At 38.2% G+C, this 24,904-nt stretch overlaps 3 protein-coding genes across 5 annotated transcripts in view; 2 read left to right on the top strand and 1 right to left on the bottom strand.

The window, feature by feature from the left end:
* Positions 1–545: 545 nt before the first annotated feature.
* Positions 546–3,496, bottom strand: clrn2 (clarin 2). Its single transcript, XM_014974390.2, has 3 exons — positions 2,954–3,496; positions 1,810–1,989; positions 546–1,073 (listed from the first exon to the last, which is right to left on the bottom strand). The coding sequence occupies exons 1-3, from the start codon at positions 3,204–3,206 to the stop codon at positions 805–807; spliced, it is 702 nt and encodes a 233-aa protein (XP_014829876.2). The 5' UTR covers positions 3,207–3,496; the 3' UTR covers positions 546–804.
* A 1,686-nt stretch (positions 3,497–5,182) lies between these two features.
* On the top strand, positions 5,183–16,433 carry tapt1b (transmembrane anterior posterior transformation 1b). Its single transcript, XM_014974398.2, has 14 exons — positions 5,183–5,405; positions 7,034–7,164; positions 7,260–7,378; positions 8,633–8,795; positions 8,883–9,018; positions 9,325–9,422; positions 9,503–9,572; positions 9,740–9,820; positions 9,975–10,084; positions 11,563–11,622; positions 12,760–12,828; positions 12,927–13,003; positions 13,088–13,260; positions 14,372–16,433. The coding sequence occupies exons 1-14, from the start codon at positions 5,228–5,230 to the stop codon at positions 14,623–14,625; spliced, it is 1,719 nt and encodes a 572-aa protein (XP_014829884.1). The 5' UTR covers positions 5,183–5,227; the 3' UTR covers positions 14,626–16,433.
* Positions 16,434–18,685: 2,252 nt separating this feature from the next.
* Positions 18,686–24,904, top strand: part of prom1b (prominin 1 b) — a 33,892-nt gene continuing 27,673 nt past the window's right edge. Inside the window, exon 1 of one of the 3 annotated variants that reach the window (XM_088008811.1) lies at positions 18,686–19,331. In XM_088008811.1, coding sequence (XP_087864937.1) covers positions 19,061–19,331 — 271 coding nt within the window. In that variant the 5' untranslated portion in view covers positions 18,686–19,060. The remainder of the gene's footprint in view (positions 19,332–24,904) is intronic. The other 2 variants (XM_088008813.1, XR_001414883.2) reach the window with 2 other exon arrangements.

Here is a 24,904-nt window from a genome sequence, read left to right on the forward strand (position 1 = left end):
CATTTATGCTTCTGGAACAAATGCAAAATTAATTCAATGGATCCAACAGGCAATCATACAGAGTAACAGAATGCCTTAAAAAGGGCTTTGAATAGGAACCAGACACACACAAAAAGGATCAGATAACTGGGAATGATATTTTAAATGTCTGTAATTCACATTCTGTATGTACAATGAAAAAATAAATAGTATATTTACAGACATTTATTTACTACACAAACCAAATTTACAATACTGAAGGTAAAATATTCAGAATGATTCTGTTGGATCACTCTTCATCATCCACAGTACCAAAGTAAACCCAACAATAAATCCCTCTGTCTAAACTGGACAAGTTGGCTTTTTCATCAATTATCTATTCAGAACCAATAAGAGCAAATAAACATTGAGGTTCTTTAAAATCAGTTTTCAGTGAGGATGAGTGTGAAATAAGTTTAGCTTCTATAAAACAGTGTCATCACAAATGTCAGTGTTTTTTTTTTCTTTTCCACGCTAAAAGCAGAAGACACAACCAATAACTCTTTTTCTGTGTGTGTGCATGTGTGTTTGTTTATAATACCTTGTGGGGACCATTTTCCTGACACATACTACGTTGTGGGGATCCACTGTTCCTTGTGGGGACCGAATCCTGGTCCCCACAAGGGGAAACACTGTTTTTGGGTCAGGGGTTAGATTTAGGATTAAGGTATGAATTGGGTTTCTGTTAGGGTTAGGTTAAGGGTAAGGTTTAGGCTGTAGAAATGAATGGAAGTCAATGGAAAGTCCACACAAAGATAGCCACACAAACATGTGTGTGTGTGTTCTTTAGTAGAGCAGGTCCAGGGCAGAGATTGTGAGCTCTTCCGGCTTCTTGATCTCTGGTTTGGGCAACTTGATGCGACTCATAGCGACCACTCCACAAACGGCGAAGTGAGTCCCAACGCTGCCAACCCCCAGCCAGAAGGACCAGTCCAGGCTGTCATCCAGAACCTCCAGGACGAAGAGGTTCTCTCCATGGTTTGCCACCCGCTCAGTGAGACGGTGGTGCTTCACAGCTGCCAGGAAACAAAGAACCCCCAGGGCACCAAAAAGAGCTGCAAACAGAAGAAAGAACTTAATTTCCCTTTAGATTTAAATATCTATATTTATGATATCTATGGCATATTAGGGGCATTGTAGATATAAAAAAAGAGGAGAAAAAACCCTCCTGGGTTACCTTCCAGAAACCTTGGAAATTCAGACCACATGTCTCCAGAAATAAAGATCAAACTGAAATATGCCTTTTTTATGTTTCATTTGGATGAATGACTTCTTCCTCACTGACTGGCCTTTAGGTCCATGTCAGTACAGGACATGTTTCACTGTGGATAATCACTCTGTTACACCAGCTTCAGCTAAATCAGCGAAAGATTAGGGAGATGGCAACGAGGCCTTCCAACCTCCAGGACTTGGGCCTCATTATCAAAGATAAATCATCAAATATCAGTGAAACCTGCAAAAGGTTAGTCAGCAACACTAAGAAGTGTTTGATTATTGTAATGCTATTAAAATTTGTTTTCATGAATTATTAATTAGTATTATTATTTTTAATGAATACACTCTTTACATCACTTTGGAGTAATGTTTACCTTATTTTATATTAGACACAAACCTCTTGATTGAATAAAAAATTATTTTAAACCTAAATATTAAAGGGATTAAAAAAATGTTTGGGTGTAATTGTTAGTAATTTAGTTTAAAAAATTATAAAGATAAATAAATAAATAATACAAAAAAGCCTAATAAAGGCAAAACATGTTGAAGCCAAGCAGAACAGTGCAGTGTTTTTACCAGCAATGAAGTTCCATAGGTAAAGTCCTTTGTGCCCTTTGATGCTCTGGTAGGGGACCTTGCGTGCGTTGTAAATGCAAAAGGACAGGCTGACCAGGGCGAAGCCAACTGCCCCCAGCAGGAAGAGAATCACCATCATGTGAAGACCCCCATTCAGCGTCTGCACCAGCTTTGGAAAAACTACAGAGGCGTACAGAGCAGAGGGACGAGCTTAGGGAGGAAACCCTCAGATCCTTTCTTTCTTTATTCTCAGTCCAGAACCTTTTGACAGCATATTCTTTATTTGCTTGATAAACAACTTAACTTTGACCTGTGAAGCATTTAAGTGAAAAAAAGCTCCTAAGTTTTTTTTCCAACATATGTTTATTAGTTATTTTTCCATTTTAATACAGACAAACAAGCAACAAATAGGGAGACAGAACCAACTGCCACACAATAACATTAACATTACATTACACCGGCTCAAAAAAAAAAAAAAAAAAAAAAAACCTACATACATACACAAATATATATACACATACAAAAGCTCCTAAAATTGAGCTTTTAGGAGCTTTTGTATGTGTGTATACATACAAAAGCTCCTTTTGTATGTATAAAAAATATCTATCTATCTATAAATCTGATCTTAAGTGATTTTAAGTTGTTGAAGATTGTGTTTAAGCTCTGAGGCTTTTCTGTTTTCCTCCCTTTCTATATTTTTAATTAGAGATGTAGTCAAAAAAGTATTCAAGTAGGAGTAGCACTACGGCATATTTTTATTTGAGTAAAAGTAAAAAAAAAAAAGAAAAAAAGCTTTTACTCATCTTTACTAAAGTTTCATAAGTTTTACTTTGAAAGAATTTTATTGTTTGATTTTGATATTTTGTAATGCTGTTATTTACATGAATTATTCCCATTTTGGTCCTTAAAATACCAGCATTTTCATATAACTTAATATTTTGATGATGTCATTTTTAAATATTAAATGATGATTTGATCAGTTACATGACTAGCCTTTTTGCCAAACACTTTTTTTACTCTTGAGTAATTTTTTGTTGACGGCTACCCTCTACTTTAACTTGAGTAAAGTTGAAGTAGTGCTACTCTTACTTGAATGTGTACGGTACTCTCCACCTCTCTCCATTACAGTCACTTTGGATCTTACTGTATATTTTGGAGCGCCTGTTCCCGAGTCCGCACCTCTTGGTCTTTCCTCCCTGGAACAAACCGTAGTAAATGTCCCCGATAAACTGGTCCAGCTCCGGACTGGACGCGTTCACTATGTCCACCCCGGTTTTACACAGGATCCGTCCGACAACCCACCGCTCTGTGGACAGGGCCACCACCAGGAAGGCCACCGAGCCGACACACAGCGCCGAGGCCACCGAGAATGTTATTCGTTTCCACAGAGAAGGCATCTTACGAGCCCATGGTGCCCCGGGAAGGTAAGAGGGCGCCGGGCAGCGGCCGCGGGGCGGGCTCGGGGATCACCATGGGTTTATGGAGTCGTTCATCGTCTCCTCTCAGCTCGGGAAGAGTAAAGCTATGAAGCTTCATGAAAAGCCGCTGGGCCCGGCGTGATGTTGCATCTATTCATGTGTAAGTCACACGGGAGGAGAAATTGAATCTATGGGCGTCAGGGAGATCTCTTACCGGGAGAAACTCGATCCGCATCCCGGTTTCTGCGCGCGCATGCACAAACAAACACACACACAAACACACACACATTTATTCACGGGAGAAATTAACCTTTTCCAACTCCAACTTTGAATCAATCATTTCTTATGGCTTATAGGCTGAGCTCCTCAATCAGCTGTAAAATTAAACGCATTCTTAAAGTCAAATGACTTTAGGGTCGTTGATAAAGCAATGACACTAAAGGTCAACTGAAAGCATCGACTCAACATGTTGACCTGAATAATGTCCCATCCTTCATTTCTTCAATTCCTCAATTAAATTAATGATGCTTAAACTGTATTACAAACCCAGCTCTGTTGAAAAAAAGCATTTTTATTTTAGTTTTTGCCTTTTTGACACTTTTAAAATTTCAGACCATTAAATAACTTTTATTGTCAGGCAAAATTAACCTGAGTAAATATGAATTGCAGGTTTCAAATGATTTCAGTTAGGGATCCAAATGAACTTAAAGTTAACAACTGCTGTATGTCAAACAGTATGCACCGGCACATACCAACAAATACAAGACATAAAAAGAAGACATAATTACTAAATACTTTCTATCATCAATCAGGACAGTGTTTTAGATGCAAGACATATTGGATTTTAAGATTACTGTAAAAACCTGACTTTCCCAGTCCTCTGGACCTTTATGTTATTGTTTCCAACTTAAAAATGGAAACTTCTCTTTCTTTTTCCAAGTAAAACTGTACTGTTGTTTTAAAATGTAAGAATGTTTAATTAATTGATGGCTTCTGCATCAATCCAACATTAGGGATTTGTATTATGAAGAAAAGTTTATTCTCTTCTAAAAATGTAAAACATAATATTGTCTATTAAGAATATATTTAAAGAATAAAACCTTGAATTTTTAAAATATGTGTTTATTGTACAATATTTTTGGAAGAATATGAACCAAATCAGAGTAGATAAATTGCTGCCTCTTCTGAAGAGACCTGGGTCCTGCTACAGTGCTTTGTGATGCAATCACCTTTCTCTAGAGACTCAGCCTGGAGTAGGGTGAGGAGTGCCAATATTCTATGGATTCACAAAATAATAATGCCAAATATATCTTTGTAAATAAACAAATCCACTTTAATGAACTTTAAAAGAAATTAGGATATTTGAAAATAATTGAAAATAATTCCTATATACCAACACATGGTATGTGATATGGTATATATCCACTATGTAAGAAAATTAAGAAAATATATTTTACACGGAGAGAAAGATTATGATTTTTTTTTCCTTTTTGTTGTCAAAGAAAATATATTGAGAGGTAAACAATAAACTACACATTCTAATGGTCATTGTCATGGTAAAAAAAAAAAAGAAGATTTTTCTTTTCAGTCTATATTTTTTAGGACAAAGACCCAATAAAGAGCTATTTCAAAAAAGCAGTAAGAAGATATAAGACCAAAATTGAACAAAAGTAAAAGTAAAATTTCTGCTGAATACTCTGCAAAAACGTCTAAACCACTTCTTGGTCACTGATCACTAGTCAGTCTCAGTGTTGTAAACACTGACTCTTTTCATTTGAGGAGTTACAAAGTCCTTTATGGGCAGAAAAATCCCCCCATAATTTTTAGCGTGTATTTTGGTCAAACTAACTGTGAGCAGTCATCAGGTTTTGAAGATTCAGGTAGAAGTCAACAAAAACTTTGGCGACACCTTCTGGTGAAATGGTGAAGATGCAGTGCGTGGTGACGTCACGGCGCGTTGCGCAGTCTCCCTGGCAGCAGCTGAGGCCGTTTTGTCGAAGATGGCGGATTCGCTGTCGACAGGTCTGGTAGAGGAGAAGGAAAACGAGAAGGAGGACAAGGAGAGAGCCACCAAGGCCGTTAACGTGGACCTGAATAAAAAGAAAGACGGAGTTGCTGACACGCGGGGGTTTCATGATAAAAATGGCGGCGCTAGAGGCCATAAAGGCAACCTGTCAGGTGAGAGTCAGCCGGGTTTCTATAATTTCACTAAACAAACAGGCTGCTGGAGCTGTTGTTTCTATTTGTCAACAAGCACTTACACGCATATTTGCTCCTTGCATTATAGCAAAGACATTCAGCTCTCAGTTTAAATGAATTTCAGTGACGTGGAGCTGTGCCTAGTCAGATGCAGCAGTTGTGTTTACCACACTGAGATTGACCAAAACAATACAAAGACATATCCGGTGGCGATGCATCTAAGTATTATGTATTTTATCACAGCGGTTTCTGGTAACAAATTGATGTAAACGTGCAGGTCAGGCTGCTTGCGTCTTCGTTTTGCTGGACGTAGATACATTGCGCAGGCGCATTAGCAAGCTTTTTCACATAAGCGTTTGTGTGCAAAGTGTTAGTTTTTAATTGCAGCAAATCGTATGAATCAACGAGTAATTATCAGTGTCCTTGTCTATGAATTTCGTCTCTCCAAAATCGGAGTGAACGTGCCTGGTTCCTTCGTTCGTGCTGCATTCATTACATTACACCTTGTAATTCTGTGACAGGCGTTGCTTTGTCTGTGGCTTTTTTCACGTTTCTTTACAAGGTCCAAAAACTACAGCATGCATTCTCTACAGAATTGAGTTCGTGAATGCACACAATGAATTGAAAAATCATTTTTGATAACTAAATTCAAAAAGTAAAGTTTTCATATGTAGAAATATTGCACAGATATTTACATACTTTAAGTGTCTATATCTGTTAATTTAGATTTTTACTATATTTAATGTTTTGGGAAATTATGTATTACACATAGCCAATATATATTGAAACATGACCACAATGTGATTCAGAAACTAATCTTTCTATCCAATGGTCTACAGATTATGTTTAAGTTATGTGACTGAAAATGGGAGAAGACGGTGTAAACAAATGTAACATTAATTTGAAACAATGCTGTAAGGTTCTGTTCTGTACCAAATTCCATCAGTTTATATTTAAACAAAAATAGGTTGGGGAAAAATTCTGTAACTTAAATGAGCAGTATTTAAGTTAGTTTAACGGCTTGGCTTTTTCTTAAGTAAATATAAAACAAGAATTATCCAAAATATAGTATTTTACTGAAAACTAAGCAGACTAAAATCAATTTTTGAGCATTTTAAAATGTTCCAGAATTCCCAGAACTATGAATTGCAATTCTTACAATCATTTTTTTTTCTTTCTGCACCTTCCCTCCAGATCATAAAACATATTTGGTTTTATGACCTGGAGCTGCCACCCTGTTGTCACAAAGAACGAGAAAAAGCTCCACTAGCAGCAGGAGTAATCACAGCCATGAGAATTTTTGAAGCACAGTTTGGAGGAGACTGGAAGTCTGAGCTTCAAGAGCTGCCAAGCACAGATATTTCCAGGATATGGGAGCTGTCACATTCCTTTTGTTAATCTACTCTTTAACTAGATCAGATTAATGTAAATTTAGCATTTCATTTAGAAATTGATGTTCATGTATTAAGTGTTATCAGAAGAAGGTCACATCTTATCTAACCAGCTCATGGTGGCTTCTGAAGAAGACCTGATGAAGGAATTTATTTAATTTCTAATGTCCATTTTTCTTCCTTTAATTATTTATATGTCTGTATGATTACTTCCAGATCTGTCTCTGGTCAGATTCATAACCACTGAGCTAACCAGAGGCTACTTTCTGGAACACAATGAGGCCAAATACACAGAGCGCAGAGAGAGGGTCTACACCTGCCTCCGCATCCCCAAAGAGCTGGAGAAGGTAAGCATACGAGCTCCAGAGAAGTCCATCATCGATCACTCCCACCAGAGTTAAACACACACGTTTACATGTCCATCTGTCGCCTCTCCCTGCAGCTGATGACTTTCGGCTTCTTCCTCTGTCTGGATACGTTTCTGTACGTGTTCACCCTCCTGCCGCTCCGAGTGATTCTGGCCCTTTTGCGACTCCTGACTGTGCCATGCTGCGGCCTCGGGTAATCTGCACTAATAGCTGTGGGGAATGAGACAGGTTGAAGCCAAACTCAATGGGTAATAAGCAGATACTAAAGTGAAACCAGATATAGATGCTTAAAGAGGCAGTGTTATGTAAAATCAAATTTTTTTTAGCTTCACATCATGTTCTAATGTTATCCCATCATCAAAAACATACCTGGAGTGTTGCCTTGATTCTTTCATGGTTGTTTGATAAATCTTCCAAGGCTCTGCCTGACAGTGCAGTCCTCTCCTGCAATCCCCTCTCAGCTCCTATAGACTAGCCAGCAGCAATTAGCAAGCACCTGTTGGAACTACGCATCTGCTTAGCTCATCATACAAACTAAGTGTCAGTGAAATGCTGGTAAACACTTTGTTAAAGGGTTAATAGAGGAGCCATGTATTGATGACTTCCTGGACGCAGAGTTTCAGAAAGAGCAGGAGTCTTTAAAGAGACAGAGGCCAAATTTCAAGGCGTTAAATTACAAAGTTAAATTTCTTTTAACTCGTTTTTGATATACATATAGAGCATTTTTATGATAACTGAAGGCAACATAGTTAGCCTACATGATTGTGCTATCAAATGGCACTTTGTGCCTGTAAAACACATAATACTGCCCCTTTAAGCAAAATAAATAAGACAGAAGATTAAGCGATGCTGTAAGTTTGAAATATGTTATTATTTTACATCTGCAGGTATATAATTTGCAGATGATTTTAATACAGATTTATTGAAAATTTTCCACATATTGTCTTGTCACAAGTCAATGACTGGACCTCAACATTCCTGCTCTAGCACATAAAATGCCATTCAAATACATTTAAGTTTGTAGGGATAACATGAGCAGGTGTGGAAAAACTCAACACTCCAGATACTTTTGCAAAGCAGAATCATTTATAGTTGTTAATGGGGATTTTTTTTACATTGTAAGTCTTTAGGAAAGTATTTAATTGTCTATAAAAGTGACTTTTTTTCTATATCTTATCTGTTTGATTAAATCTAGTATCTATACTATTCATACTATTTGAAAGTTGTAAGTAAAAACGCATTGAAATTTTGGGAACGTTTTCCAGTGGCAATATTTACATGTAGTGCAATGATGATTTTAACCACCAGAGGGCAGCAGAGGGCACGACTCATTCAGTTTGATTATATAATAATAAGCAGCATTTTGTGGCTCTTGCGTTTTGAATTTTAGCTTGGATTTTTTCCATCATGTAACATTCTGTTTCCTTTAATGTTTTCTGGGCTCCAGCGGCTCCCGTTTGCTGCAGCCTGCCCAGGTGTGCGACGTCCTGAAGGGCTTCATCATGGTGCTGTGCTACTCAATGATGAGCTACGTGGATTACTCCATGATGTACCATCTGATCCGGGGACAGTCCGTCATCAAACTCTACATCATCTACAACATGTTGGAGGTAGAGTCACATGGTTGTCTCTGGGTTCTGGCTTTGTCTGCTGATTTCACATCCACCCACTGATTTGCTGTCGGTGCTTTACGTCAGGTTGCAGATCGCCTCTTCTCATCGTTTGGCCAAGACATCCTGGATGCTCTGTACTGGACCGCCACCGAGCCCAAGGAGAAGAAGAGAGCACACATAGGAGTGATTCCTCACTTCCTCATGGCTGTTCTCTACGTCTGTATCCTCACTGGGACTGACCTCTGAGAGTCCACAACACTGAGATGATTTTTCCTTTGTTCTCCCTTTCTTTTTAACCCTTTTCTTACTACCTTCCTTTTTCTGTCCTTCCTTCCTTCCTTCCTTCCTTCCTTGCTTCCTTCCTTCCTTCCTTACTTACTTACTTACTTACATACATACATACATACATACATACATACATACATATATATTCATAGTAAACTTTTGTATTTAGAATAAGTGTTACTGTTGGGACTCATCTTGTGTTTTACCTCAAACCAGTTTTCCTCAGCTGTTACTGATCTAGTCCTTCATGCCATTCTCATCATGGTTCAGGCTACGACACTGAATGTAGCCTTCAACTCCCATAACAAGTCTCTGCTCACCATAATGATGTCAAACAACGTGAGTGTAACTGTTTTCAATATTTACTCTTAAAAACTCGCTGCAGCAGAACGATTGAAGCTCTGATTTTGTTTCCCCAGTTTGTGGAAATCAAAGGAAGCGTGTTTAAGAAGTTTGAAAAGAACAACCTGTTCCAGATGTCCAACAGCGGTAAGTCGGAAGCCATTGGAGCCTCCGCACTAAAATCACACGTTTGGGATATTTTTATCCTCCCCTCTTTAACCTGATTTAATCCAAGGTAAATTTCTGGGATCGCGCTCAGCCGCAGTGGGCAGAAAGTAGGTTAATCCAGGATTGATTTGTTTTGTTTCCCACAGACATAAAGGAGAGGTTCACCAACTACATCCTCCTGCTCATTGTCTGTCTGAGAAACATGGAGCAGTTTTCATGGAATCCCGGTAACTAATATCAGCTCAGAATGCACGCAGCATGACACAGCTCCCAGCACAGATCCATTTTCCTTCTGCTTCAGCCCTTAACACAAACTTCCTTTCTCATCAGCCTACGTATCTGAATAATTATACTGATTTCAGCTTCCTGTGTTTGTCTTAGACCACTTCTGGGTCCTGTTCCCAGACGTAGTCATGGTGATCACATCAGAAGTGGCAGTGGATGTTGTCAAGCACGCCTTCATCACCAAGTTCAATGACATCAGTGCTGACGTGAGTCCCCTAATGTCTCTTTAACCTGTTATTTACAGTCACTTTTTAACTCTGATTTAAATCAGATTTAAATCAGAGTTGGGTTTGAAAATGATTTGATCCTCAGGAAGCTGGTGTGTTTAGAAATGGCACTAGAGAGTGGACTGATAGTGTTACAGGCAGTTTCTGGAGCGTCTGTCAGTTATCAAAGGATTGGCTGTCATATAATTCTACAATGTGACATTCCAGAAATAAATTTGCTCAATAGAAACATGACAAATTTGAAAATAAAAACAAATTTTTTGATTACAAAGTCTTGGCACTAGGATGAAGTGTTTTTTTTTTTGGCTGTATCAGAATTGGTTTATTTTGCAAAAGTTGAATGGAAACACTTTTTTACCATCACACAAGTCACATAATCAACAACCGGATGCTGCCACTTGCGCAAACCGTGAAGAAAAAGATTTTTTTAATGACTTATCACAAGAACAAACTTATTCACATGTGATTTTAATTCCGTTTTTTTTAGTTACGTTGTGTTTTTTTCGACATTGGCGGAAAATGTACAAAGTTTACACACATTTGAAATGGAAACGCAGCTGATGTTGCAGTTATGCAACGAAAACCAAATCATTTTATTTTCAGCGGCATGTTGTCCACTCTTGTTAACACAACTCCTCTGATGAACTTTCATCCCACTCTGCATGTGAAACTGTTGTGTGATTGGTCAGAATTTTGTTCACGTTTGTTCACTCAGAAAAGTTCGATAACAATGTTGTGCAATGTGCATCTCACTGTGTATCTGCTGCTTCTGTTTGACCAAAACACTCAGCCTCTCACCAATGCCTTCCGTTATTCTGTTTCTGATAATATGGCAAATAAAATGGGATGTCCCAATAGGGCTTTTTTTTGTCACAGAGTCCTTTGATTTAGCGTATGTGTGATTCCTTAGCAACCCAAGCAAAGCTCCAGCATGTTTGGTCAGCTGGTTTTGCCACTGTATGCGCTGTACAATGGCTGTTAGAAAACAAAAGTGTTTTGTCGTTGATTTACCATCCAGAAACCACTTGCTGTATTCTTGTTGCTGGTTGTAAATTTTTGTGAGGTGTATTTTATCACTCAGGTGTGTTTCTTCTCCTCTTCCACCTTCCGTAAATGTTCTGTTTCCTCTCTCTCACTCATGCGTATTTCAGTCTGAAATAGGATCTGCCTTCAGCTGAGCCACCTTCTTTGCGTTCATTTCGATGTTGGTGGTTTTTACACCTCCTACCTTCCTTCCTTCCTGGTTTTTGTTAAAGCAGGAATTTACTAGATTATTTCACACTGTTAAATCCAACCACACTTTTTTTTTTGCACCCACTTTCACTTTCTGCAACAAACATCTCTCTGCCATCACTTTTTAGACACACATACCTTCTGTCGGCTGCTTTAACGGAGCATTTGGTTATTTGTGGGTTTGTTGACTGAGAATTATCGGTTCTCTCTGTTTGTGTTCCCAGGTGTACGGAGAATACAGAGCCAGCCTCGCCTTCGACCTCGTCAGCAGCCGACAGAAAAACGTGAGTCAAACAACTTGAACTAGCAGCTGTCTTTACACCGATGTTCAAATCTTTTTCATATCGTAGGAATCATTTTGGATTGTACTGTATTTGTGGAGAGGTGGCATAATGACAGACCTCTCAGTATTAGTAGGGGAGCAAAATGTGAATTGGGGACAGTGCAAAAAATTCTTGCTTTTCTGTAGAGTTTAAATATTTCACAGCCAGTTATATTGATGGTATGATTCCTCTGGACCAGATTTTTTGCAATTATTTTTATTGCCACTTTAATGGACTCTAAATACATAAAGAAAATATGTACTTTTAGTTGGTAAGAGTTATTGAAGAAATAAGCACATCTGACCAAGTTTAGATGCATAAAATAACTTAAATTCCAGTCAGAGGTCACGCTAGGCTTTTTCATTTTCTGTAATTTTGACTGACTGGGTCAACAAAATCCCCTAATTTTCTGTATTTGCCTGCCAGTTTTTAAAATGATAGTAATGACATATTAAAATGAATAAAATTTTATTTGGCTTAATTGATATTCAACAGGCTTGCAGCATTGCAAAGGGACGACACACTAAATGTGCACAGCCTACGTATACGCAGCCAAAACAGACAAAGACGACTTTTCTTTCCACTTTCATAAACCACCAAAAATACCAACATGGACAAAATTATGTTTTACTGCAAAACACCTACAGCCAGAACTGCTTAGAACGGTTGTTCTACAAAGTACTATCTTTGGGGGGGGGGGGGGGGACTGAATACAAACACACCACACCTTTCAGATTTTTACTAGTGAAAACTTAGAAAGACATTTATCAATTTCTTTCTCTTTCATAATGAAGCACTGCATGGTTTTGGTTCATCATATAATTTCCCATAAAATGCACAGATATTTGTGGTTATAATTTAACAAATGAGGGAAAAAACTTGTACTATAAAACTATTTTAATCCTCATAGGAACAACTTTAAAAAGCTGCATTAACTTTTTAACCTGTAGTTTGTGGATATTAAACACAATTGCATGTTTCTGATTGCAGATTGAATTTTTATCTGTTTTCTCACATTTCTGTCCAACAGAACAAAGTTAGATTTGTCACTGGAGTCAGAAGTTAAACGAGGCTTTTCTGTTCTGAAAATGTTTGCAGGCTTACACCGACTACAGCGACTCCGTATCCAGAAGAATGGGCTTCATTCCACTTCCTTTAGCTCTGCTGGTCCGTCATTAGATACGTACACATAAACATAGAGTACCATATTACATTTTTACAGTGTTGCATGGTTCCAGCTGTTTTTTTTCTGTTTCCATTTTCAGCTGATCAGAGTGGTGACAAGCTCAGTGAAGATCCAGGGTTCGCTCTCCTTCATGTGTGTGCTGCTGTTTTACTTGGGGTAAATATGAAATATAACGTTGTCGCTTGTTATGCTTTCGCACGTTTGCGTCGTACTCTCATATTTTTTTGTCGTTGCGAGCAGGATGATCACGCTCAAGGTGCTCAACAGCATCGTTCTCCTTGGAACATCCTGCATGTTTGTCAAAGAGGCCAAGATGGAGGAGAAGCTGTTCGACCCGCCTCCATCTGTCGCCTCCAGCCGTGCTAACTCCAGAGCCAACCGCAGCAAAAACACTTACACTGCAGCGCCGCAAGGTTAGACAGCTACTCTCTGGGTTATACAGCAGCACATGCAATTAAAAGGGTGAAATTGACTTTTTTGAGCTTTGCACCTCATCAAACAGGTATGTTTTAATATTCCATGGCTGTGCAAATGCCTTGGTGAACCTAGCTTTCTATGGTTTCCAAGTTTCTGCCTCAAAGAGCAGCCATCCTCCATGACTCCCTCACTCAGCTCCTTCAGACTATCCACTATTTTCTTACACCCTTGTCCTTACTGGGGTCAGAGGAGAGGTGCTGGTGCTTTCCAGCGAGACATTTCGGTCAGGTCGCCAGTCGCAGAGTAACACAGACAGGACAAACAACCACGCACACACAATCACATGTTTTTGGACTGTGGGAGGAAACCAGAGTACCCAGAGAGAACCCACACATGCACAGGGAGAACATGCAAACTCCTTGCAGAAAGACCTCAGGCTGGGAATCGAATCCAGGACCTGCTGCAAGGCAACAGTTCTACCAACTGCGCCACTGTGCAGCCCGTTCCTTCAGAGTAGCCTGCACATCATTATAGGAGCTACGTCTCAGTGAAACGCTGGTTAAAAACGTTGTTAAAGGGTTAATAGAGGAGGAAAGAACATGACTTTCTTAAAGAGACAGATGCCCAATTTCAAGGTGTTAAATTGCAAATTGAAGTTTCGTTTAAGACATATTTGATATGCATGTATATATAAGTTATATCAAAAGTTAACATAGTTACTTGACTGTTATAAAATTATACTGCCACTGGAAAACATATAATACTGCCCCTTTAAAATTTCTGATTATTTTTATTAACTTAAAAAAGTAGAGTGTCAAATAAGAAAATGATTCATTATAATTTATTTTGATGGGCCTGTTGGACTCACCAGTATTTGTACCAAAAACTGTTTATTTCCTTACTTTCTCCACTTAGATGTACTGATATTGAAGAGGTTTTGTGTCGTGCGAGAGCACGCAACTGCTGCAAAACCTGAATTCTTTCAAGGTTTTTTTTTTACACATCTTTGTCTACATTAAGATATTTGATACCCAATAGCTACCAAATGAATTTCACAGTGTAAATATTTCTGTGCCATTAAACTCTTAAACACTTTCTCATCAACAGAGCCCACGTCAGACAGAGCAGGAGTATCACTGACACCGGGTGTTTCTCCACCCACAGAGAAACCAGAGGGCACCTCCTCCGCCATCCCAAAGAGCGACTCGGACACATTCCTGACGACGCCAGACGAGGACGACGAGGACAAAATTCTAAACAATGACATGGGGCTGGAAGGAGACGGACTTAAACACAGAGCGCCCAAGAAAGACTTGCTGGAGATAGACCGATTCACCATCTGTGGGAACCGGATAGACTGACCGCTTAAGGGAACCCCAGCCCATGTCCTGGGATCTGACGAGGGTCACGGAGCGTGCTCAGACCCGACTCGCACTTATGCACCTGACTCTTGGAGTATTTATTTATTTATTACTGGCAAAAACCAGCCCAGGCATCAAGCTGTTACATCAGACGTTTCCAGACGGGTGCTGCAAGAACACCAGGAAACAACCAAACAGAGAATAAAACCACTGAAAGGAAATCAGGTCTGGATTGTTGGAGCATTGCAGCTGGACTGTGAGGTTGTGTGTGTTTCAAAAGCACAATTATTCCTAGAACAAAGAGTGTTTTTTTTTTTGTTTTTTTTTAATAGAACGAAAGTTGTCAGATGTCGACTTTTTATTTAGAAAAAAATCTGACAAGTTTATCTCTTTAAAGTATGTTTTTTTTTATTGAAAATGTTGGATGTTTTTTTCCTAAATTTTAAACCTTAAGCTGCGCATAAAGGCATTCTGCAGACACTGGCGCCAACACGTTCAGAAGGACTGATGCAAACAAGCCTCCGAGCTCATCGGCTTCATTTCCCTGGGGAGTTTTAGTGTGAGATCGTCTGTGTGGGTCTTCTCTTTCTTTTAACATCACTGAGAGGACCGTGTGAAGGCGTTTGTTTGCAGATTATTTTTTTATTTTTTCGCTAAGGGGAGATTTAAGTTTCCACAGTCGTGTAACTATGGCAGCAACATTGTCGCTGAGCATGTTGGAAACGTTGATCTTATCCGTAAATTTGCGACTGAGATTCCTGCTAAAAGAAATGAATAACTTTGATCATTTTAAGCGTTTCAGCTGTTCAAACTAGCGTGGAGTTCATGTCTGCTGTCGCTCGCCAGCTCTGACTCGTGAAGACGTGTCCTGTTAATCAGCTGTTTGTGAACCAGTTGACCCAAATTGCTGTGAAATCTGCTGTTAATCAGTTGATTACGTGAAGTCGCCACAGGCCTTTCTGCTTCCTCTCATTTACCGCCATCAGCTCCTACGTTCAGCAAACAGACGAACATGTGGCTGAAAACTGACCATTTTAATACCAGCGACATTAAAACAGGTCTTCCTTATTAGTTTTCTTTAACTTACACTGCATTACTAAACCATGTATAAATCTTTAATTTTTTTACATTTGTCATGTCAGACTTGGATTTTTGGGGAGATTTTATCCGGTAGACAAACATAATGTGAAGTAACAGGGGAAAAAATAAGGTTTTTAAAGGGACAGTGTTGTGTAAAATCACATATTTTTAGCTTAATAGAGGAGCCACGTTGTGATGCCTTCCTGAAGGCGGAGTTTCAGAAAGAGCAGGAGCTTCTTAAAGAGACAGAGGCCAAGTTTCAAGGCATTAAATTGCAAAATAAAATTTATTCCAAGTCATATTTGAATATAAACAGATTTTTTATAACAACTGAAGGTAACCGAGTTACTCAGTTGTGCCACTTTTTGCCTGGAAAATACATAATACTGTCCCTTTAACATTTTTTGCTCTAACAAATTAGAAAAGTGTGACTTGTGCTTGTCTTCAGCCCCACAGAGTTCAAACCTTTCTGGAACCACCTTCTGCAGTTATGGCTGCACCTCTTTTCTCCATCAGATTTTCTCATCTGGACACCAAAATGTTTGGCCGCTAATATTTGCAACTTAGTTCAAATTTATTCAAACTGGATGGAGAATCTCTGAACAATCTATTCTGTGATCCTGCCACAGATTTACAATTGACAGGGTTTTTTTTTTACAACATATTTTTATCTGTACCTCACTATGATGCTGCCTTCAAACTTCAAAAATACATGAGTTCTGCAATAATTTCAAAATTCGTTGCTCTCTTTCTTCCACTTTACAATTATGCTGTTGGTCTGATACATGAAATCCCAAAAGAAACACACGTAAGAATGTGGCTGCAGTGTGACTAAAGATGGTTTAGAAGTATTAATTTTTTAATTATTGGATGGCACTGCATTTATATATTTCAAAGAAATGTTTTTTCTTTGAAATATATAAAGTAATGTTCTGCTTATAAACATATAAGCAGAACATTACTGACAAGTAAGGCTGATGAGAGGTAGAAATAATCTGAGTTAATCCAAGTCAACACAGACCAGCTGAGGAGAAACTTTCCAAACATTAAAACAAGTGTGACAGGTCATCTCTGATCAGTGGACAACAGGGCGACAGACAAGTGATCTATTTCAATAGATTATACATCTATAGGATATAACATTTTTTGCCATAATTTATTTTATTGTTTTTCTACCAAAATAACTTTTGGCAAAAAAAAAAAAAAAAACATTATTTGAGGAAGGTGACGATCTAGAATATTCACTGAAGTCTGATCCAGAACCGCACAGCATTCTGGGAGATGTAGGCAGAACAGAAGAAAAGCTTTTGCTGCTCAATCTGTCACAGTGAGCTAAGCAAGGCTAGTGGTGTCAACTAACTCACTCACTTTTTGTTTACCTAGCAACAACCTGTTGATTAACTTGCACAGCAGCAGATTCAGATTTCTCCATCGTATTTAAAAATAAAAACAACAATGTAGAGGGAAAACTAGATAAATCAGGAAAGGTCACACCAGCAGCTTGGCAGTTTCTCAGACATTTTAAACAAAACAACTAATCAATAATTATCAATATCGACAATTTTTGATATTGGCTGATATGAAACAATTATGTTGTGAAAAGTTTTTTTAGGCATGTTGTGGAGCCTTTGTTTACAGATCTTGTTTCTCCGTGTGTGACTCTGACATGTTGAGGTTTAAGTCTTTTATCTTTTATGATGGATGGAGAATAAAATGAGTTTGTTTTGCAGCCGTTTCTGGTGTGATGTGAGTGAAAGGCGAGGACTCACTGCAGTGAAAGGACCCACTGCGCTCTCTGTTAAAGTGGAAACACAGCGGCCCACTGTCTGCCTGCACAGACTCTGAAGGCTCTCTGTCATTACACACTTACACTCACACTGGCTTTTTCTTTTTTTCTTCTTCTTTTCAGTTTCACGAGACATCAAAAACTTGGATTATCATTAGCGAGTTGACCATCATATTTCACAGTGACATCTAACCGGTGAGGCTACAGGTCCAGTTTTTTTGTGGGAAGAAATAAGAGTCAAGTTTCCCCCAGAACTATCGGTCTGTAAATCAGCCCAGACGGGTAAAATGTCTGGGTTTCCCCTTGCAGTTTCTCACAAGCTTGTGTTTCTTATGCAGACGACAGCTCTGTAAGGAAAGGTAAAAGTTCTGGTTGCAGTATTTTTTGTTTTCCAAAGTTATCCAAGACCTGTTTTTCAGAGAAGTGGTGGTTCAGATACATGTATTATATTGTGCAGATGTTTTGAGCCTCCCTTGTTTTTATATTTGACCTCAAGCAGGCTGACTGTTTTTTGTAACAATCTGCTCTGATGGTAAAGAGTTTTTGCACAATACTGTGAGTGCTCTGCCATACTTAATAAAAAAGAAAAATAATTTGTACAAGTCTTTACTTGACCTCAGATTGCTCTGAATGGTGGCGTTTTATTTGTGCATGTATTGACACTTCATGATAGACCTGATTGCAGACATGAACCATCCCTAAAGCCTCTATGCACAAATATTTTTCTGAATCTTTTAATATTTCTTTATGTACAGAAATTGGGTGACAAAATCCTTTCCTGCTTCCAGACATAAGAATCTGTCCAAAACCACAGAGAAATTGGAACAGTTGACTGTACTCTTTCCAGAACATTAGACTGTAAATCTTATTATAATCTAAAAAAGTAAGCTTTAAACAGCTTGTAGAGCAAAAGCAGCACAATTTACCAAACTCAAAGCAATTTCCTGCAACATTAAAATGTAGGCTTTAGAAATATTTGTTGAAAATAATCTTAACGTGTGGAACAATTGTTCAGTTTTTTTTTCTCCAGTAAGAAAAATATAAGAAAATTAGTAATTGCTAGGTAACTTGTTTCTCCTCATTTGCTTTGAATAACTTTTATCCTGAGGAAATAATTTGAAAATGTATCTTTCCTATTTGCTCAGGTTATCTTTGATACTAAATGTTTTCTGTCTACATGACCAAGAGGACGCTCCGGGTCACGCGCCGCAGATGCGCGCATCGAATTTTCCAGCGCGCACGAACGCAGTTGAGCCCTCTCCGTGCACGTGAGATTAGGCTGCTCTGAGCTCGCGGTCCGGTGAACGCGAGGACACCGGCAGGCAGAGTGAGAATCCCACACAGCGCGGCAGGTCCTCCGGGAAGGATGTCCGGGATGAGTCCGTGGAGGAGAACCACTAGAGCCTAACGGCTGCTTCCTCACCGACCGACCGCTGGATGTTAGAGGTGTTTCCGGTCCTGCGGGAGGAACAGGTGTCAGCTGCTCTCTCCATCCCGACTGAGACAGCAGGTTGTCCACTGGGTCTCTGGTCTTCTGGTGCTTTTTTTCTTCTTCTTCGTCTCTGAGCTATGTTGTGGACACGTTGGCTCGTCCTGCTGCTCTGGTGGGGGTCCACCAGCGCAGAGCAGCAGGCTGAAGAGAAGGAAGGCCAGCGGGCGGAGGTCAGGGCCGACCCCCGCAGGCAGCGCTCCCCTCCGCCGGTGGAGCCGTTGGACTTTGGGTTTGTTCCCGCAGCGGTTTATGATACCCACGCTTACTACGAGCCGGGGACCATAGGAATCCTTTTCCACATGGTCCACGCGTTTCTTTACATGGTTCAACCAAACTCTTTTCCCAAAGGTGAGATTAAAATATTATCACACCATCTGCTCCTCCATTCTCACAGTCAAGGCTGACTTATTATTATTAATAGACTTTATTCAGGTGTAATGAATAAACATACAGCAGCTTTATTATTAGATATAACTGACTTTTTGGATATATTTATATATTTCCTGGTTTAATTTTTCAACACAAAGTTTTTATCAATGCAAAAAAGAAAGAAAGAAGGAAAAAAGAAAGAAAGAAAGAAAGAAAGAAAGAAAGAAAGAAAGAAAGAAAGAAAAAAACAAAGAAAGGAGGAAAGAAAGCATTCATAAACGAAAAATAACAACAGAACTAAAATCTCTGACATAATCAAGTGGGGTATTTAAATTGAAGGGCCATCGCCAAACTGAGTGTTATATGGTAATGAAGCAAAATTTGACCGTTAAGTTACAAATCCGACTAGTTTCCAGTGGAGGCATTTGTATTAAAGCATGGGGAAAAGTACAAAGAGTGAGGAGGGCAAAAAGTGCCACAATTTAATAACACACCTTTTTTTGAAAAATATTTAGATATGCCATAATTCATTTTTATAGGTTCTTATGAATGTATCACTCATTATTTTTATCTATCAAAATGTATAGATGTGGAAAGTATTGTAGAACTAAAAGTTCTACCAGAACTAACTAAATGAAGACATGTCTGTCATGTACATGTAATTTCAATGAATGACTGAATAAAGTAATTAATATACACATTCCCATGGTGTACTGAAGCATGAAGAATAATTATTAAATAATAATAAGTCACTGTGGCCCTTTGTTCATATCCTTAACAAGTGACTAATTAACCTAAAGAGCAAACCCATAATCATGAAACATTGGCTTGCAATTCAATTGTAAAATAGCTCCATATCTCATTTTATAAATGACCTGTATAATTAATTATTTGAGTAATTTATTTATATTTCTTATCAATTGTAGTTTTGGGACATCTAGTAGTATGGATATTTATTTGCTCTTTTAATTGTGACACTTTGGAACCTCCATACATGTAAAGTTCATGGTAGTTTACATATGGAACTGAATCGCTAAAAGATTGTTTACGTTACTTCATGGTTTCCATACTCATGTCCAAATTAGAGGGTTTTTTTAGTGGTATATTTGCTGCAGTAAATTGATAATATCTAAACATTAGGATTTGTGATAGTTGGTGTAGCTGTTATGTAAGTCAGTCATTTATCTATTTTATCCTGGAACCATATAATGGTATGATGGGTCCTTGGAAGACCCTACGCTGTATAATGTATGCTGTGTGCAAATTTTCCTGGTTAAAAAATTATTTTTAAAAAAGTTGTTCAAACATATGGCCAACCTTACTCTCAAAGACCATTGTGATATATAAAAGAGCAAAGTCCAAAAATGAGCAGAGTCCTAAAACAAACCGCTGTGACAGGATGTATTTGCACAGTAAACAGATCTTCCTCTGCTAAAAGTCACCGCTCACATGAGGTAAAATACAACATGAAATTACAAAAAATAAATTTGCTTAATGGAAACACATTTCAAACAATTTTTTGAAGTAGGATCAGGTGGTTTTTGAGTCATATAAAAGTAGACATATTTTGCAAAACTGCATAGCAAACTTTTTTCACATCTTACAAGTCATGTGATCGACAGGCGGATGTTACTACTGGCGGAAATGACGAAAAAGAAGGAAGTAGTGGGAGGATGATAGTTTTTTTTTCAGACAATCTGCAGCTGGTTCAAACAGAGCTTCTACAGCAGGGGTGTCAAACTCCAGTCCTCGAGGGCCGGTGTCCTGCAGTTTTTAGATGTACCACAGGTACAAAACACTGGAATGAAATGGCTTAATTACCTCCTCCTTGTGTAGGTAAGTTCACCAGAGTCCTGCTAATGACCTAATTATTCTATTCAGGTGTGGTGCAGCAGAGGCATATCTAAAAGTTGCAGGACACCGGCCCTCGAGGACTGGAGTTTGACACCTGTGTTCTACAGTATCATACAGTTCATAAAAAGTTGTGTGTCATTCCAACGTGTTGAAGCCATAACTCTTCTGTAAAATCAGAGAATATAATTTCCCCAAAACGTAGCCGCTCCCAGGAATGAAGGGTTGATAGATGATGAGTACTGATGCCAAGGCTGAATTATGCATAGGCCTGTTGCAATAAACAATTATTCAGTTCATCACATGATAAATTAAAACTAACTCAATCTCTTCCATTTGATGATTTATTGTTTTTCTCTTCTCCAAAACTAGATGACAAAAGTTTTCAGTCTGGTGCTTTGGTCTCAACAAGCCCCGTTGTTGAAGAACAGTTTTGTTTACAAAGACTTAATAATTAATTTTATTTGTTGTTTTGGTTGTCTTGTGTATTTATTTTGGGGCAAGATGTCTTCCAGTTACAGTTTTAAATGTTCATTAGATTTCAAAGTTCTTTGATCTTTGAGAAGGTGTTCTTGCATTATTATGCCATTACAAACAATGTTTTCAGTATTATTATTTATTATAATAATTTCTGGGACAATTTATTGTCCTGCAAAATTTGTTTTTGTGACAGGCCTAATTATGACTATATCACATGTAGCTGCCATGATTATTAATGGCTTTTCATGTGAACAAACTTATTCACGTGTGATTTTTATTGAATTTCTTATTTAATGAAAACTCTGAAATTGTGTTTTTTTCAACCTCAGTAGAATTTAGATAAAGATTTACGTGCATTTGCCCTGGTAACACAGCTGCTATCTCAGTCCTTAAGTGATCATTCCCTGGTTTGACTGGTGATCAGGTTTCAGACCTCACAGCCTTTCTCTCTGCATCGGTCTGCTTCAGAGTTCTAACAATTGAACGCAGTTTGTTTTGTGTGTAAAACTACGAGAGGTCACGTTGGAGGATGGCACAGAGCAATTGGATTGAAGGTTTTAAGTTGCTGCCATTTTGGTGTCCAGTGTTATAGACGCTGGCTTGGTAAGCAATTAGCAGAATCAGTGCTTAGAGGAGGCTTTCTCTGTCACCTGCATCACCACGTAATACCTTAATCCACCGGGCCATATGCTGCCACTGCTGTGGACTCTCCGGTGTGACTCACCGTCCCCCACTCGCACAGGTACACGGGCCACCTGGAGGGACACGTCAATGCCCGCATTACATATCAGAAGCATGTAAAGTCATGGTGAACGCACACAGGTGGACTCTGAGGTGTTTGGAGCTGCTTAAGGAGCGCAGCAGATCAGTCTCACCTGCTTGCTTCCTGAACCGCCAGGCTCTCTGAGCCATTAACAAGTAAACAAGCTCACCTGTAACGCAAGCAGGAACATATTATTAGGAGCTAGAAGCTATTGGTGTGTGTCAGCAAATCAGGGAAACAAAGGATGAGGTCTAGTGGTGGATGATATGGACTTCCAATGTTATCACGATATTTTTTTGTAGTACTGTGATAACAATAAAAGTGATGATAAGATATTACTTATGTTTAGGTGTCTGTGACTGTGTGACAGCAATCATAGCCCATCACACACTAGAAAAACACTCCTGTTTGCAACATGCATCTTTAGGACAGCATAAAGAAGTGTCATTTTTTACCACCATACTGCACAGAGTAAGTGCATTTAATCATATTTTCATATTTATTGGCACTCAATGAATTAATAGTGGAGAAAATTAGAGATGCAAAACTTTTAGTGTCTAACGATTTGATTCCAATTTTTAGGGTTACGATTTGATTCAGAAACATTTTTTAATTCTGAAACCAATTTTTCTATGTAAATGTTCTGGAGATTCTATTGAAATTATGTGGCTGACAAGAGGAAAATACTGTGTAAACAAATAGAAAATTAATTTTAAACAGTTCTATAAGGTTCCATACGGTGTCAAATTCCTTCAGTTTATATTTAAATGAGGAGCTTGTGTACAAAATGCTGTAACTTAAATTACCAGTCTGAACAGTTCTGGGTGCCGGTCAATAAACGAGAGCAAAACCAGCGAAAAGCTAGAGAAAAACTGTCTTCTGAAATATTACTCAAGATTGTGTTAACAATATCAATACATATAAAGTCTAAATGTGAACATGAAATACTAATTACGTTTAAAAGACAGTGTAAGAACATTGCCACGTTCACTTGTTCTATTAGACTAAAACAGGAGAAGCATGTTTTAGTCAAGAGAAAAACTTCAGAAATTCTAAATTATTTTTAGCTCAAGACTTTTTATCTTTGAAAACAGAACTGTAACGTCATGCAGCTGCAGCTTCTCTGTTTGTGCTGCTGTTTCCAACTCTCACCCAGATAATCAAGTTACAAAAATAAATCCTCTCAGTTTAACCGTTTTGACTCAGGGTTAGGGCTTAAACCTTGAGTTCACATCCTAACATGTGAAGTAATGCTTAATATGTCTCAGTCAATTAGAAAGTGAGACTTCATTACTGACATGAGGCCCCACAAAGATGGCAAAATCTGTGTTAAAGGTGGACTTTGCTCCTGTGAGAGTACGGACACTCAGCAGTCAGTCAGTCAGCCAGCTCGCATTGGGGTTAAAAGGTCACGGCTGCATGAGGCAGCCAATATTTTCCAGTAAAAACACAGTGTAAATATGCTGTTCAGCATCAGGGTGAGGTGCATTCACTGCACATTTGTCATGTAAAAAAAGGAATCATTCTCCACTCATGATCAAGTTCATTTGAATGCATTCATGCAGAAAGCCGCCATCTGGTTGGTTGTCTCTGGATGTTGGCTTCCTGCTAATCCAGAAGGAGATCTTAGGGGCTATCAGATTAGGTAGCTGTATGCTAATTGCTACAAAATGGTGGGGATAACATAAAATGTGATCTCCCAATCAGAAGCAGATTAGAAATTTATGGGGGTCCAAATGTGCCAAAAATATACGTTCATACTAGGGGTGAACAATATTCCTAAAAAATAATATCACTACATGTTTTTTAAAAACCTCAGTAATGATGTCACAAACAATATTCCTCATGTATTATTATTATTATTATTATTATTATTATTATTATTATTATTATTATTATTATTATTATTATTATTATTATTATTATTATTATTTTATTTTTATTGGATTTGGCCAAACAAATATGTAACTTCAGAATTTTTTTTTTACTTTACTTCATAACAGTAACCAGAATCTTTATATATAGATATGAACAAAATAACTCTTTTAGACAAATCATTTTCACTTCTTCCATCTGTAACAGACATTTCCATTGAATGATGATTTTCAGTGTTTTGGTTTTTACCTTTCATGTTCCCCCAACTGCAACCGTATGGTTGTCATAATTTGATATTGTATTATTTATTTTTTTCACCAGTGTCAACAAATTCACAAGTTTTACCGTAAATCAGACAACATGACAGACCTCTAGTGCATATGTTGTTTCACGTTGTCCTCCTCAAATTATTCAAACTTTGTTTCTTTCTTCTTCTTCTTTTTTTGAGGCAAAAAAATTGACTTTTGAACATTTGTAATTGAAAGAATGATTTCAGAATTGTACTTTGTTTCCTTGCATAATTCAGCATCACTATAGGTTAGGATTTTAAAAATGAAAAGTGAGAAATTCAAAAATGTACACT

The sequence above is a fragment of the Poecilia mexicana genome, unplaced genomic scaffold (assembly GCF_051168715.1).
Source record: "Poecilia mexicana isolate PSO_F unplaced genomic scaffold, ASM5116871v1 scaffold_2, whole genome shotgun sequence".
NCBI classification, from domain to species: Eukaryota; Metazoa; Chordata; class Actinopteri; order Cyprinodontiformes; family Poeciliidae; genus Poecilia; species Poecilia mexicana.

Coding starts and splice junctions, on each gene's coding strand:
- clrn2 (XM_014974390.2), bottom strand. CDS start 3,206: ATGCCTTCTCTGTGGAAACGAATAACATTCTCGGTGGCCTCGGCGCTG. Junction 1,990..2,953: donor CAGGCGCTCCAAAATATACA/GTAAGATCCAAA, acceptor ACGCCTCTGTAG/TTTTTCCAAAGCTGGTGCAG. Junction 1,074..1,809: donor CCTATGGAACTTCATTGCTG/GTAAAAACACTG, acceptor TTCTGTTTGCAG/CTCTTTTTGGTGCCCTGGGG.
- tapt1b (XM_014974398.2), top strand. CDS start 5,228: ATGGCGGATTCGCTGTCGACAGGTCTGGTAGAGGAGAAGGAAAACGAG. Junction 7,379..8,632: donor GTGCCATGCTGCGGCCTCGG/GTAATCTGCACT, acceptor TCTGGGCTCCAG/CGGCTCCCGTTTGCTGCAGC. Junction 9,821..9,974: donor GCAGTTTTCATGGAATCCCG/GTAACTAATATC, acceptor TGTTTGTCTTAG/ACCACTTCTGGGTCCTGTTC.